The sequence below is a fragment of the Procambarus clarkii genome, chromosome 51 (genome assembly GCF_040958095.1).
Source record: "Procambarus clarkii isolate CNS0578487 chromosome 51, FALCON_Pclarkii_2.0, whole genome shotgun sequence".
Taxonomy (NCBI): domain Eukaryota; kingdom Metazoa; phylum Arthropoda; class Malacostraca; order Decapoda; family Cambaridae; genus Procambarus; species Procambarus clarkii.
The window spans coordinates 3,740,064-3,754,839 of NC_091200.1; the positions used below are offsets into that span (position 1 = coordinate 3,740,064).

The 14,776-nt window shown below is 47.4% G+C and overlaps 1 protein-coding gene across 4 annotated transcripts in view; it reads left to right on the forward strand.

The window, feature by feature from the left end:
- LOC123774585 (uncharacterized) overlaps window positions 1–14,776 on the forward strand; it is a 92,847-nt gene that overhangs the window by 70,669 nt on the left and 7,402 nt on the right. For all 4 annotated transcript variants that reach the window (XM_045768972.2, XM_045768974.2, XM_045768971.2 and 1 more), the window contains exon 8: window positions 14,261–14,432. In XM_045768972.2, coding sequence (XP_045624928.1) covers window positions 14,261–14,432 — 172 coding nt within the window. The remainder of the gene's footprint in view (window positions 1–14,260; window positions 14,433–14,776) is intronic.

Here is a 14,776-nt window from a genome sequence, read left to right on the forward strand (position 1 = left end):
CCGGCGGGAAGAGCGTGGTAGCCGGCGGGAAGAGCGTGGTAGCCGGCGGGAAGAGCGTGGTAGCCGGCGGGAAGAGTGTGGTAGCCGGCGGGAAGAGTGTGGTAGCCGGCGGGAAGAGCGTGGTAGCCGGCGGGAAGAGTGTGGTAGCCAGCGGGAAGAGTGTGGTAGCCAGCGGGAAGAGTGTGGTAGCCGGCGGGAAGAGTGTGGTAGCCAGCGGGAAGAGTGTGGTAGCCGGCGGGAAGAGCCTGGTAGCCAGCGGGAAGAGCGTGGTAGCCGGCGGGAAGAGCGTGGTAGCCGGCGGGAAGAGCGTGGTAGCCGGCGGGAAGAGCGTGGTAGCCGGCGGGAAGAGTGTGGTAGCCGGTGGGAAGAGTGTGGTAGCCGGCGGGAAGAGCGTGGTAGCCGGCGGGAAGAGCGTGGTAGCCGGCGGGAAGAGTGTGGTAGCCGGCGGGAAGAGTGTGGTAGCCGGCGGGAAGAGTGTGGTAGCCGGCGGGAAGAGTGTGGTAGCCGGCGGGAAGAGCGTGGTAGCCGGCGGGAAGAGCGTGGTAGCCGGCGGGAAGAGTGTGGTAGCCAGCGGGAAGAGCGTGGTAGCCGGCGGGAAGAGTGTGGTAGCCGGCGGGAAGAGCGTGGTAGCCGGCGGGAAGAGCGTGGTAGCCGGCGGGAAGAGTGTGGTAGCCGGCGGGAAGAGTGTGGTAGCCGGCGGGAAGAGCGTGGTAGCCGGCGGGAAGAGTGTGGTAGCCGGCGGGAAGAGTGTGGTAGCCAGCGGGAAGTGTGGTAGCCGGCGGGAAGAGCGTGGTAGCCGGCGGGAAGAGCGTGGTAGCCGGCGGGAAGAGCGTGGTAGCCGGCGGGAAGAGCGTGGTAGCCGGCGGGAAGAGCGTGGTAGCCGGCGGGAAGAGCGTGGTAGCCGGCGGGAAGAGTGTGGTAGCCGGCGGGAAGAGCGTGGTAGCCGGCGGGAAGAGTGTGGTAGCCAGCGGGAAGAGCGTGGTAGCCGGCGGGAAGAGTGTGGTAGCCGGCGGGAAGAGCGTGGTAGCCGGCGGGAAGAGCGTGGTAGCCGGCGGGAAGAGTGTGGTAGCCGGCGGGAAGAGTGTGGTAGCCGGCGGGAAGAGCGTGGTAGCCGGCGGGAAGAGTGTGGTAGCCAGCGGGAAGAGTGTGGTAGCCAGCGGGAAGAGTGTGGTAGCCGGCGGGAAGAGCGTGGTAGCCGGCGGGAAGAGCGTGGTAGCCGGCGGGAAGAGCGTGGTAGCCGGCGGGAAGAGTGTGGTAGCCGGCGGGAAGAGCGTGGTAGCCGGCGGGAAGAGTGTGGTAGCCGGCGGGAAGAGTGTGGTAGCCGGCGGGAAGAGTGTGGTAGCCGGCGGGAAGAGCGTGGTAGCCGGCGGGAAGAGTGTGGTAGCCGGCGGGAAGAGTGTGGTAGCCGGCGGGAAGAGTGTGGTAGCCGGCGGGAAGAGTGTGGTAGCCGGCGGGAAGAGTGTGGTAGCCGGCGGGAAGAGTGTGGTAGCCGGCGGGAAGAGTGTGGTAGCCGGCGGGAAGAGGGTTATGAAAAAGACAAGCGTGGAGGAAGAAGGGCGCGGCCTGGACCCATGGCAACCCCGATGGAACAAAGAGAAAAAACTAACAGAGGAAATCAAATCTTACTTCCCCCCCCCCCTCCCCCCCTCACAAAAGAGTGGCTACTGTATTGATCGATGTGGATGTGGTAGGCCTATTGTGAGGTTGTACTCACCTAGTTCTACTCACCTAGTTGTGCTTGTGGGGGTTGAGCTCTGGCTCTTTGGTCCCGTCTCTCAACTGTCAATCAATCAATTCTACCTATCTGTTTCCGCCGGCGGCCGGGATCGATCCCAGACCCTGGTATTGCGATTCCCAAGCGCTGTCAATTCAGCCACGGCCTCCCCCCCCCCCCCACCCCCACCCCCCAATTCTGTGGTCTGGTATGTGTGGTACGCCTACTATACGACTGTGGCCTGGTAGGTGTGGTATTCCTACTGTAAGACTGTACTTAGTAGTACTCACCTAGTTGTGCTTCCGGGGGTTGATCTTTGGCTCTTTGGTCCCGCCTCTCAATTGTCAATCAACTAGTTCTGGAGCCTATTGGGCTGTATCAAATCTTCATTTGAAACTGTGTATGGAGTCAGCCTTCACCACATCACTGCTTAATGCTTACCATTTATTAACTACTCTGACACTGAAAAAATTCTTTCTAACGTCTCTGTGGCTCATCTGGGTACTAAGTTTCCACCTGTGTCCCCTTGTTCGTGTTCCACCCGTACTAAATAGTTGGTCTTTGTCCACCTCTGTCAATTTCCCTGAGAATTTTGTTGGTGGTTATCATGTGTCCTGATTCTATCATGACTGTGGCTTGGTAGGTGTAGTAGGACTACTGAGGCTATAAATGCCTGGTAGGTGTAGTAGGCCAACTCTATGCATGCATATTTCTCCCTCCATCACCTGTGGCATTTCTCCTCGTCACCGAAAAAAAACTTCTCATGCAAATTAATATGAAAATTTTTAGTCTGTGTTGGATGGTCCGAAATTCAGTCATTTTCATATATATATATATATATATATATATATATATATATATATATATATATATATATATATATATATATATATATATATATATATATATATATATATATATAACTGAAAACTCCACAACCCAGAAGTGACTCGAACCCATACTGCCAGGAGCACTATGCAACTGGTGTACAGGAGACCTTAACCACTCGACCATCAGTGACCGTACAAAAGACGATATTAATACACCTGGACAACTAAGGCAGGTGTTCCTTCATGATGAAGGTCATGAGGACCTCGCCAAGGGAGGCACAATCGTCGAGGACGATTGTTACTGAGGAACACGGACACGTCATGTACTGGTGGACAGGCGGTCTTGGTCTCCTGGCCTACAGGAGAGGAGATTGTGTGCGCGTCAACCAGGGGTCGTCTCCCCCGCCCCTCGCTGGCTTCGGGGGAGTTAGTGTTCAATTCTACTTTAAATATTTGTTTATTAGTGCCATATAATATGAGTCTGTAGTGTAACAGTATAACAGCACACACGTGGTGGAGCCTAAAGTACACACACACACACACACACACACACACACACACACACACACACACACACACACACACACACACACACACACACACACACACACACACACACACACAAGGAAGTTAGGAAGTTTTCTTTTAGCGTGAGAGTAGTGGGGAAATGGAATGCACTTCAGGAACAGGTTGTGGAAGCAAATACTATTCATAATTTTAAAACCAGGTATGATAGGGAAATAGGACAGGAGTCATTGCTGTAAACAACCGATGCTCGAAAGGCGGGATCCAAGAGTCAATGCTCGATCCTGCAGACACAACTAGGTGAGTACAACTAGGTGAGTACACACACACACACACACACACACAGAGCGCGCGCGCACGCACACGCACACACACGCTCCATACAAGTCCAAAATACACACACTTACTAAAGTATAGAGACTAGCATCATCACACCGTTGAGATAGCTGCCGCCACTTGCCAGTAAACACCACCTTACAGCATCACAGCGCTGTAAAGAGCAGCTCTCATGATAGTCACTCTCGTATATTTCTTCAGCTGCTTCGCTAAAAGGAACGCACGACCTAAATAATACAGATCATCGACGCTAAAGTTTCCCTTTACTCTAGTTTAGCAGAATTGATATCCACGTACGTGTGTGTTTGCGTGTGTATGTGTACTCACCTAATTGTGCTTGCGGGGGTTGAGCTCTGGCTCTTTGGTCTTCTTAACTGTCAATCAACAGGTGTACAGGTTCCTCAGCCTATTGGGCTCTATCATATCTACTCTTGAAACTGTGTAGGGAGTCAGTCACCACCACATCAATTCCTAATGCATTCCATTTGTCAACCACTCTAACACTAAAAAATTTCTTTCTAATATCTCTGTGGCTTATTTGGGCACTCAGTTTCCACCTGTGTCCCCTAGTGCGTGTGCCGCCTCTTTGGTCATGTGTGTGTGTGTGTGTGTTTTACTGAACTACAGGGTACAGAAAGCTTCAGTGTTACAGAAGCAGCATCCCGGGACAGTCCTCGTGGCCTTAGCAACACACCTTCCACAAGTACTTCCGGATGACCGTGGCCTCGCAGAAAAATCTGGACACCCCTCAATGTTATATTAATATTATGTTGGGAGTTTTTTGTTTTCTTGATGTTAGGCAGATATAAGATTGAAGCTTTGCCTGACTGTGCTATGAACGATGCTGTGTATTGATCGCCAGTGGGCGGGGTCGGCCAGCCTCTCCTGCCTCTCGCCCGCGCACCTGCGACCCCGCCCATCCCGCCCTCTACCTGCCGCAGCAGTGTCTGTTCTGCCGCACCCTTGATTTTCCCATCAGCCGCACCCTAGCTTTCACCCTAGCTATCTGCCGCCGCCCCCGTGGCTTCCTCGTGTCCTACCGCAGTCTCTTACACGTCGCACCCCTTCCTTCCTCTGCCGCGGTCCACAGATTTCCATAGCCGCAAAGAAGGCACACTTCTCTTCTTGCGGCACCAAACTACAGCCTTCGCGACTGCCGCAGTCCCAAGCAATCTCCCGCAATCCCCCCCGAAGCCTTCCGTAAACCCCTAACAGCTTTCCACGATCATTAACAATTACCAGTTGTTTACAACAGTTTCCCTCAACCTCCCGCAGTTCCCGCAACCTTTCGCAAGCTTGCCATCGCCTGCAGTCGCCAATTTAGTGGAGCAGGAGGAGCTCCTGATATCGTGTCTCCTACTTGCTCCTCAAATGTCAACTGACTGTATCATTCCAGCCTCTCCGCCAGTGAGTTTCCAAGCTCGCTTCATTTCCACTTCCTCTTACTGATTTTCGTACCTGATTTTCCAACTATTAATTTTTAAAAAGTAGCAAATAAGATGTTTAAATGAGTGGTAAATGTGCCTGAGCATCTCTGCTATTCCTGTAAAGCATTTAAGACTTCTGAAGGAGCACTTTAAGTATCTGTTTAAGCCACATAACGGGAACAGTCGTCTCTTGCTTGTTTCTCCTGAGACAAGAGCGTGTGGGAAGGCGCAAGACTCCCAACGACAAATACAGACGTATTAAGACATATTATTACACAATAATAAGAACGGGAAAGCAGGGAAGTTGTGGACAGGTTGGAAAAGCTCCGTCAGGCGGCACCCATCCAGCAAAGTGGATAGTTGACGAACTGGCGATCGCAAGGTCGCGAGCTCCAGCCATATTAGTGCTCTTTATAAAAGCACTATATATATATAGAGAGAGAGAGAGAGAGAGAGAGAGAGAGAGAGAGAGAGAGAGAGAGAGAGAGAGAGAGAGAGAGAGAGAGAGAGAGAGAGAGAGAGAGAGAGAGAGAGAGAGAGAGAGAGAGAGAGAGAGAGAGCAGGTTTTCTCTAATACACATGTCATTAAATACAACAGCATTGTGACTATCATTAATTTTCTTTTGAATATTCATTCTACGCAAATGAAATTTTCCACCTAGGCAAGGGTAGAAAATCGGCCCCGAAGGGAATATATTATAGTGTATTATAAAAATACATTTACTCAGGAATACAAGAAGGATGAGAAGATGATACGAGACATAATTAACAGGAATTCTATACATTGCAATGAAAATGCAAGGATTCGTCCAGTCATTTATTATAAACAACCCACGTACATCTTCCCTCATTATGAGAAATAAGATCTCTGCCTCTTCTGACAACCTGAGATGTACTAATGTAGTGTATCAATACAAATGTAGCTCCGAAATATATGCTACATTGGACATAACACGAATACACTAAGGTAGACGTCTTACACTTCTTTTGCAAGACGGAGGTATTAAGCAACATCATTCTCAACACTGACTCACCAAGACATAGTGAAAGATACGACAGTAATCACACGCACCGAAGATAGTAAGAGGCTTCGTATGCTTGAGGCTGTGTTCATTCGGGAGCTGACATCAGTAATCAACATCCAGATGAATTCGACTTCGGGCATACAGCTGTTTGATGGCCCTCCATTTATCCAGAGGGAGATTGATGCATGGAAGAGCTGGCGGACAGCTAGAAGCCGAAGTTAGGCAACAGTCACCTCACCCTATCCTTCGCCGCTCCCTACGATTAAGGAGATTAGGTGAAACGTAGAGTGAGGTGTACCCACACTTACAAATGTCTGGGATGATCTCGGACGTAGGTTCAAATCCTCGTCACGGCCCTTGTGGATTTGTTCAATGTCTAGATTTCTCCTTGTAAGAGACTCATCACCCCTCTCTTGTGCCAGGTAGGTCCACTACGGGCTGACATTGCCCGTGCTGCTTGGAACTTTCTGTTCCAAGTTGCGAATCTTAAACAACAACATCTTTTAAGACTGTGGTACGAACAAGCCACTGGGTACTATCAAGCCTAGCAAAAAGATATCAAGAGACATTGCAGTAACCATACTCAGACTTGGTTACAAGTGCTGCTGGGAAGTAATAAACCCAATAGTTAAAGAGTGTCATATCTGTGGAACAGAAGCAGAGGCGCCACTATTGCACTACTTACTGGAATGTGAAGCAACTGAAGCTCTGCACATCAAACTTAACATTAATCCAATGACGGCAGCTGCATTAGATGCAAATTCCACAGCGACTACAATAATTAGAAAAGCAGTTGAAGAATGAGACACACTAGCGAACACTGAGCATCTACATCCGCCACCAAGATAATGTTTTTAAAACAAGACTAAAACCAGAAGCGAAAAAGAAACGGGGAAAAGGAGGAAACCCCACCTCCATTTACAATTTTGACCCAAATATCACAGTAACAAGGTTATCGCGAATGACCGAACAAAATTACGGCCTCACTATACCCCGTGCTACATGGACATTTCGTTATGAGTACCTAAATCTAAAACAACAACAATAACCTTGTAAGCTATTATGGGCTATTCATGCCCGTGCCACCTCTTTGGAGGCCTAATCTTCGTCAATCTTGTAAGCTCAGTATACCCATGATAGTTCAACATAGAGTACTTCCTGAAGATGTCACATTACTCTCGTTCGCTGAGTAATAATAATCAGAGCATTATTATTATCGGGAGACATCATAGTAGACACGCTAGCTATGATGACCAGACCACACACTAGAAATTGAAGGGACGACGACGTTTCGACGTCATTGTCAATCGACTTGAGAATGGTCCAGGACGGACCGAAACGTCGTCGTCCCTTCAACTTCTAGTGTGTGGTCTGGTCAACATACTTCAGCCACGTTATTGTGACTCATCGCCTGCAAACGCTAGCTATGATTTTACTACTAAGGAGGGACCAAGTTATCACAAGTGGAGCCTGCCTGAGGCCAGGGATCGGAGAGTAGAAGAACTCCCACAACCCTCTCCAGGTATTGCTGACGAAACGTCCAACAATAAAAATGGAAAGATTAAGTGATCCTATGTTTCTTCACCCTCCAGATCGTAGATGATATCTGTGTAGAATGGAAAATACCCATTCTACCTATATATATATATATATATATGTCGTACCTAGTAGCCAGAACGCACTTCTAGGCCTACTATGCAAGGCCCGATTTGCCTAATAAGCCAAGTTTTCCTGAATTAATATATTTTCTCTAATTTTTTTCTTATGAAATGATAAAGTTACCCATTTCATTAAGTATGAGGTCATTTTTTTTCATTGGAGTTAAAATTAACGTAGATATATGACCGAACCTAACCAACCCTACCTAACCTAACCTAACCTATCTTTATAGGTTAGGTTAGGTTAGGTACCCGAAAAAGTTAGGTTAGGTTAGGTTAGGTAGTTAAAAAATAAATAATTCATGAAAACTTGGCTTAATAGGCAAATCGGGCCTTGCATAGTAGGCCTATAAGTGCGTTCTGGCTACTAGGTACGACATATATATATATATATATATATATATATATATATATATATATATATATATATATATATATATATATATATGTATATATATATATATATATATGTATATATATATATATATATATATATATATATATATATATATATATATATATATATATATATATATATATATATATATATATATGTTGTTGAATATGACCGAAAGGGTAAGATTAATAATTCTAACACGAATCTTCTCAATATTTCTTATGTTTTTCTTCACTGTCAGTGGTAATAAAAATAAAAATTCTCCGAAATTCATTTTTTAATTGTCTGACGCCTGAACGCGTTTCGTAATTCGTATTACATTTTCAAAGACTTAATTTACACACAAATTCTTCGTACTTATACTCTATTGGATGAGGTGATATGGTACAAAAGTTTTGGGTGAGGTGACAAACACAAGACAGAACACGAAACAATGGGTATAAATTGGATAAGTGAACATATGAATGGAAGTAACTGCAGAAGGTCTATTGGCCCATACTTCCTCTTGCTGCTTCCATATTGATTCGGGGTCTAGAAGTAGGTAGAATATAGTTGTGCATTAATTGGCTGTTGATTGCTGGTGTTCACTTTTTGATGTGTAGTGGCTCGCTGATGTCAAGCCGCCTGCTATCGCCGTACCTATCGATGATTTCTGTGTTGTTTGTTAAGATTTCTCTGGTGATGGTCTGGTTGTGAGAAGAGATTATGTGTTCCTTGATGGCCCCCTGTTGCCTATGCATTATTAGTCGCCTAGAAAGAGACGTTGTTGTCTTGCCTATATACTGAGGTCTTTGGGGCTTACAGTCCCCAAGTGGGCATTTAAAGGCATAGACGACGTTGGTCTCCTTCAAAGCGTTCTGCTTGGTGTCTGGCGAGTTTTTCACGAGTAGATTGGCCGTTTTTTTGGTTTTATAATAAATTATCAATTGTTAATTTTCTGATTTTTGTCTGTAGGGATGACGTTCCTATCAACAATATCTTTCAGGACCCTTTCCTCCGTTTTATGAGCCGTCGAAAAGAAGCTCCTGTTAATTAGACTATTTTCACGTGCCCAGTGTGTTGTCCGCTCGGCCGGCCGGCTCCCCGATCGTGTGTGTGTGTGTGTGTGTGTGTGTGTGTCAGAACACACATAAATATTCATTTTAACATAGGAGAGACAAGAACACGAAGGAAGTGCACGTCGACAAAATAACACAGATAAGAAGTAAACATCGAGACACGTCCTGAGAGCGGCTCCAGGGCGAACATTTGCGCGGGAAACAGAGCGGCAAGAAAATGTCAGAACCAGTAACACCGGCGACGGAAAACAGTTCTCAATTGCTTGAGGGTTCTTCTTCTCCTTCTAAGCAAGTCCTGGTGTTTTCTTGCTGGCATTCGGCGTGGAAAATAACACTGTCGTTTGTAAACTAGACACGGAGGTAGCCTGGTTGTTTTGTTTTCTAGACAGTGGTTTGGTTATCGCGGTAATTTCATTGTTTGTTCTCTGGGATGATGTGTGATTAATATGTATGCAATATATGTAGCTCCTTACACTGTGATGGTCCTCTACACTGATGGTTCCCCACACTGTGATGGTCCTCTACACTGTGATGGTCCTCTACACTGATGGTTCCCTGCACTGTGATGGTCCTCTACACTGATGGTTCCCTGCACTGTGATGGTCCTCTACACTGATGGTCCCCCACACTGTGATGGTCCTCTACACTGATGGTTCCCCACACTGTGATGGTCCTCTACACTGATGGTTCCCTACACTGTGATGGTCCTCTACACTGATGGTTCCCCACACTGTGATGGTCCTCTACACTGATGGTTCCCTACACTGTGATGGTCCTCTACACTGATGGTTCCCCACACTGTGATGGTCCTCTACACTGATGGTTCCCTACACTGTGATGGTCCTCTACACTGATGGTTCCCCACACTGTGATGGTCCTCTACACTGATGGTTCCCTACACTGTGATGGTCCTCTACACTGATGGTTCCCCACACTGTGATGGTCCTCTACACTGATGGTCCCCCACACTGTGATGGTCCTCTACACTGATGGTTCCCTACACTGTGATGGTCCTCTACACTGATGGTTCCCTACACTGTGATGGTCCTCTACACTGATGGTCCCCCACACTGTGATGGTCCTCTACACTGATGGTCCCCCACACTGTGATGGTCCTCTACACTGATGGTTCCCTACACTGTGATGGTCCTCTACACTGATGGTCCCCCACACTGTGATGGTCCTCTACACTGATGGTTCCCTACACTGTGATGGTCCTCTACACTGATGGTTCCCCACACTGTGATGGTCCTCTACACTGATGGTTCCCTACACTGTGATGGTCCTCTACACTGATGGTCCCCCACACTGTGATGGTCCTCTACACTGATGGTTCCCCACACTGTGATGGTCCTCTACACTGATGGTCCCCCACACTGTGATGGTCCTCTACACTAATGGTTCCCTGCACTGTGATGGTCCTCTACACTGATGGTTCCCTGCACTGTGATGGTCCTCTACACTGATGGTCCCCCACACTGTGATGGTCCTCTACACTGATGGTTCCCTACACTGTGATGGTCCTCTACACTGATGGTTCCCCACACTGTGATGGTCCTCTACACTGATGGTTCCCCACACTGTGATGGTCCTCTACACTGATGGTCCCCCACACTGTGATGGTCCTCTACACTGATGGTTCCCTACACTGTGATGGTCCTCTACACTGTGATGGTTCCCCACACTGTGATGGTCCTCTACACTGATGGTTCCCTGCACTGTGATGGTCCTCTACACTGATGGTTCCCTACACTGTGATGGTCCTCTACACTGAGCCTGGTCCTCTACACTGATGGTCCTCCACACTGAGGCTGGTCCTCTACACTGATGGTCCTCCACACTGAGCCTGGTCCTCTACACTGATGGTCCTCCACACTGAGGCTGGTCCTCTACACTGATGGTCCTCCACACTGAGGCTGGTCCTCTACACTGATGGTCCTCCACACTGAGCCTGGTCCTCTACACTGATGGTTACCTACACTGTGATGGTCCTCTACACTGTGATGGTCCTCTACACTGTGATGGTCCTCTACACTGATGGTCCTCCACACTGAGCCTGGTCCTCTACACTGATGGTCCTCCACACTGAGCCTGGTCCTCTACACTGATGGTCCTCCACACTGAGCCTGGTCCTCTACACTGATGGTCCTCCACACTGAGGCTGGCCCTCTACACTGATGGTCCTCCACACTGAGCCTGGTCCTCTACACTGATGGTCCTCCACACTGAGGCTGGCCCTCTACACTGATGGTCCTCCACACTGAGCCTGGCTCATCACACTACCTCATCGAGCGCCTCGTATCTGCTGGTAAAATGTTCAGAATGTTTCCTTCTTCCTCTTGAAACCTGACTTTTTCGCTAATTCTTATCTTGTCATTTTTACACTAGCGTTAATAACAAAAATATTAGTTCTTGTTGAGAATGACTCGCCTAGCTGTCTGTCTCAGTTCACACAAACATGAGGAAATGAAAATAAGAAACAGTGGTCCAGTTTCAGACCGAAGTTTTACATCTTCAGTAAGATTTATGAACCTGGATTTATTGGCAACGCATCAGTTCCCCGCATCACTTGGGCTCTTTCTGCATCTCCCTACCCCTTCTCTTTTCCTCCCTCTCCCATGTGTCAGTCTCTCTCTCTCTCTCTCTCTCTCTCTCTCTCTCTCTCTCTCTCTCTCTCTCTCTCTCTCTCTCTCTCTCGCTTTTACACAGGTGAGTACAGGAGACCACTTCTGACTCCTGTTAATAAGCTAAGAGCTTTCCTTTCCTAGCTCATCTTAAACCTCACCCCTCTAGCTTTCCCTGGAGCACGACCAGCCTACTAGTTAACATCCTCGTGAACTAGACATGAAAGTACATTTCTTCACTCTCAGGTTAATGAATGTAGGGAGATAGACAGTTATGGAGGCAGCTCTATACATGGGTTCAAATATATAACAAGATTAAATCCGGTGTTAGAGATGCTATCGTGCGAAACTGGGGACCAGTAGAATCGCAGAGAGAGAGAGAGAGAGAGAGAGAGAGAGAGAGAGAGAGAGAGAGAGAGAGAGAGAGAGAGAGAGAGAGAGAGAGAGAGAGAGAGAGAGAATGTGTGTGTGTATTTACTATTTGTGTCTGCATATTCGAACTATTAGCCCTTGGACCCTACCTTCCTAACCAATCTATTTTTTCCTCTATTATATCTATTGCATATATTTCTCTCTAACACACACACACACATCAATAGGAAGCAGCCCGTAGCAGCTGTCTAACTCCCAGGTACCTATTTTCTGACAGGTGAACATGTGCATCACTGTGAAAGAAACTCTGCCAATTTGTTTCCGCCTCCGCCAAGAATCTAACCCGAGCCATTAGAACTACAACCCCCAAGCGCTGTCTACTCAGCCACGAGGCCATCAATGTGTGTGTGTGTGTGTGTGTGTGTGTGTGTGTGTGTGTGTGTGTGTGTGTGTGTGTGTGTGTGTGTGTGTGTGTGTGTGTGTGTGCGCGCGCGTGTAGATGATATAATTTGAAGTTTGATTATATAAATTATCACGAAAAACTACTACTGGACTGCCTTCGCATTTCTGTATTAGCATCATGTTAGAATTAGCTCAACTCGTCTAAGGTAGGGAGCCGGTCGGCCGAGCGGACAGCACGCTGGACTTGTGATCCTGTGGTCCTGGGTTCGATCCCAGGCGCCGGCGAGAAACAATGGGCAGAGTTTCTTTCACCCTATGCCCCTGTTACCTAGCAGTAAAATAGGTACCTGGTTGTTAGTCAGCTGTCACGGGCTGCTCCCTGGGGGGTGGAGGCCTGGTCGAGGACCGGGCCGCGGGGACACTAAAGCCCCGAAATCATCTCAAGATAACCTCAAGATAACCACCACCACGCTCCGCGGGTCACCTCATTTAACCTCTAGTCAGCTTAAAATTAAGTCCCGGCCATGAATAGGGGAAAGTGAGCGGCCGGGGCAGGGCAAGATGAGCAGGAGAGGGACAATTGTCCTTCTGTCCCTCTGCGGCCGGCAAGGGACAATGGACGGCCGGGGCGCCATCTATGGGCGGACAGGGAAAGATTATTATTATTATTATTAACATCTTTATTGACAAAATTAATTACAATTTTGCCTAATCTGAGGATTTCGATAGTCTTATTAAATTGAGGTTAATGCTAGTATTCACTGTCACGCAGGACAGAGGGTCATACATAAGACAATAGGTCTAAACTGTAGGCTGAAGCACATATATATCATGGTTACAATCTATGTTTTAATGTGTGGATATGTGAAAACAGGGAAAGATGAGCGTTGAGGGAGGCGGGGCCGTGTTCGGCCGGGCAGCTAGGGGGGTGTTTAGTCACACAGCCCTTAAGGTTTGAGATGAATGCATATACCTGTATACTTTTTTGGGGAATTGGTAGTAACTATACGGCTACTCACTCCTCCTGCACCCAGACACGTCTCTCGGCGTGGTGTCGGACTTAACCTGGAAGGTTATTAATTAAGACGTTACACGGATCTTGAATGTTGTTTGTGCATCACACCCGTATTCTCCCTCCACCCGACCTCCTTGGACCGTGGTAACCCGGAATACTAAACCTGTGGTATTACCTGCACTCCCTTGTCGCTTATATCAGCTCCCTCGCGTGGTACCTATATAATCCCTCGCGTGGTACCTATATAACCCCTAGAGTGGTTCCTATATAACCCCTAGAGTGGTTCCTATATAATCCCTAGAGTGGTTCCTATATAATCCCTAGAGTGGTTCCATTATAACCCCTAGAGTGGTACCTATATAACCCCTAGAGTGGTTCCTATATAATCCCTTGTGTGGTTCCTATATCACCCCTGTGGTATTACCTCATCACAACCAAACTCAACTGCGCATGAAAGTATGCATACAAAATGCAGACATTTAACATTCTGTGGAATAGTTAACATGCACGATATTGTTTATTTGTTTAAAATGAATTTTGGTTTATCTATAATAGTTTAATTAGTAATGCCCGACTAAGAAACACTGGTTATTATATATTATGGGAAGAAATGGTTATTATATATATTTCTTCATATGTAGGTATTTAATTGGATTATTTATATTGTAATATATTTTGTGCACTTTACTGCAAAGAAAGTGTGTTAGACAATAATGGTGACAGACTATAGTTTGTTATCTTATCAAACTTGTTATCTTGTTTGTCAAATTATTATGTTTGGAGAGTCTCTTTCGTTGCTAACGAAGGAGGCGTGTGTTGGCAACGGAGGTTCGTTACCAGAAGGTGATAATCACCACATCTTGTGCCGTCCTGACAGTTCTGTCACATGGAGCTGACCATGCTATCTGCCTCCTCCCGTCTCCTGATCTTCGACAAGGCCACCACCAAAGCTATTTACCAAGGTAACCCTCAGCTGGTCGAGTACTTCGTGGGGGACGTCGACATCGACTTCCACAACGACAGAGACTTCGCCGTCATGATTATCAAATGTGAGTAACTCATTTGTTTCGTTGTGGGTCTGCACGAGTGTCTTCAACCACCCACATACTCATCTCTACTCATCAGACACGCTACTGAAGAGGGTTAACTTTAGTCTTCAATCTTTCACAGGCCACAAAATCCACTCTGACCCCCCTGTACATCAGTCTTCCTTCTAGTGGACACCCCCGTACATCAGTCTTCCCTCTAGTGGACACCCCCGTACATCAGTCTTCCTTCTAGTGGACACCCCCGTACATCAGTCTTCCCTCTAGTGGACACCCCCGTACATCAGTCTTCCTTCTAGTGGACACCCCCGTACATCAGTCTTCCTTCTAGTGGACACCCCCGTACA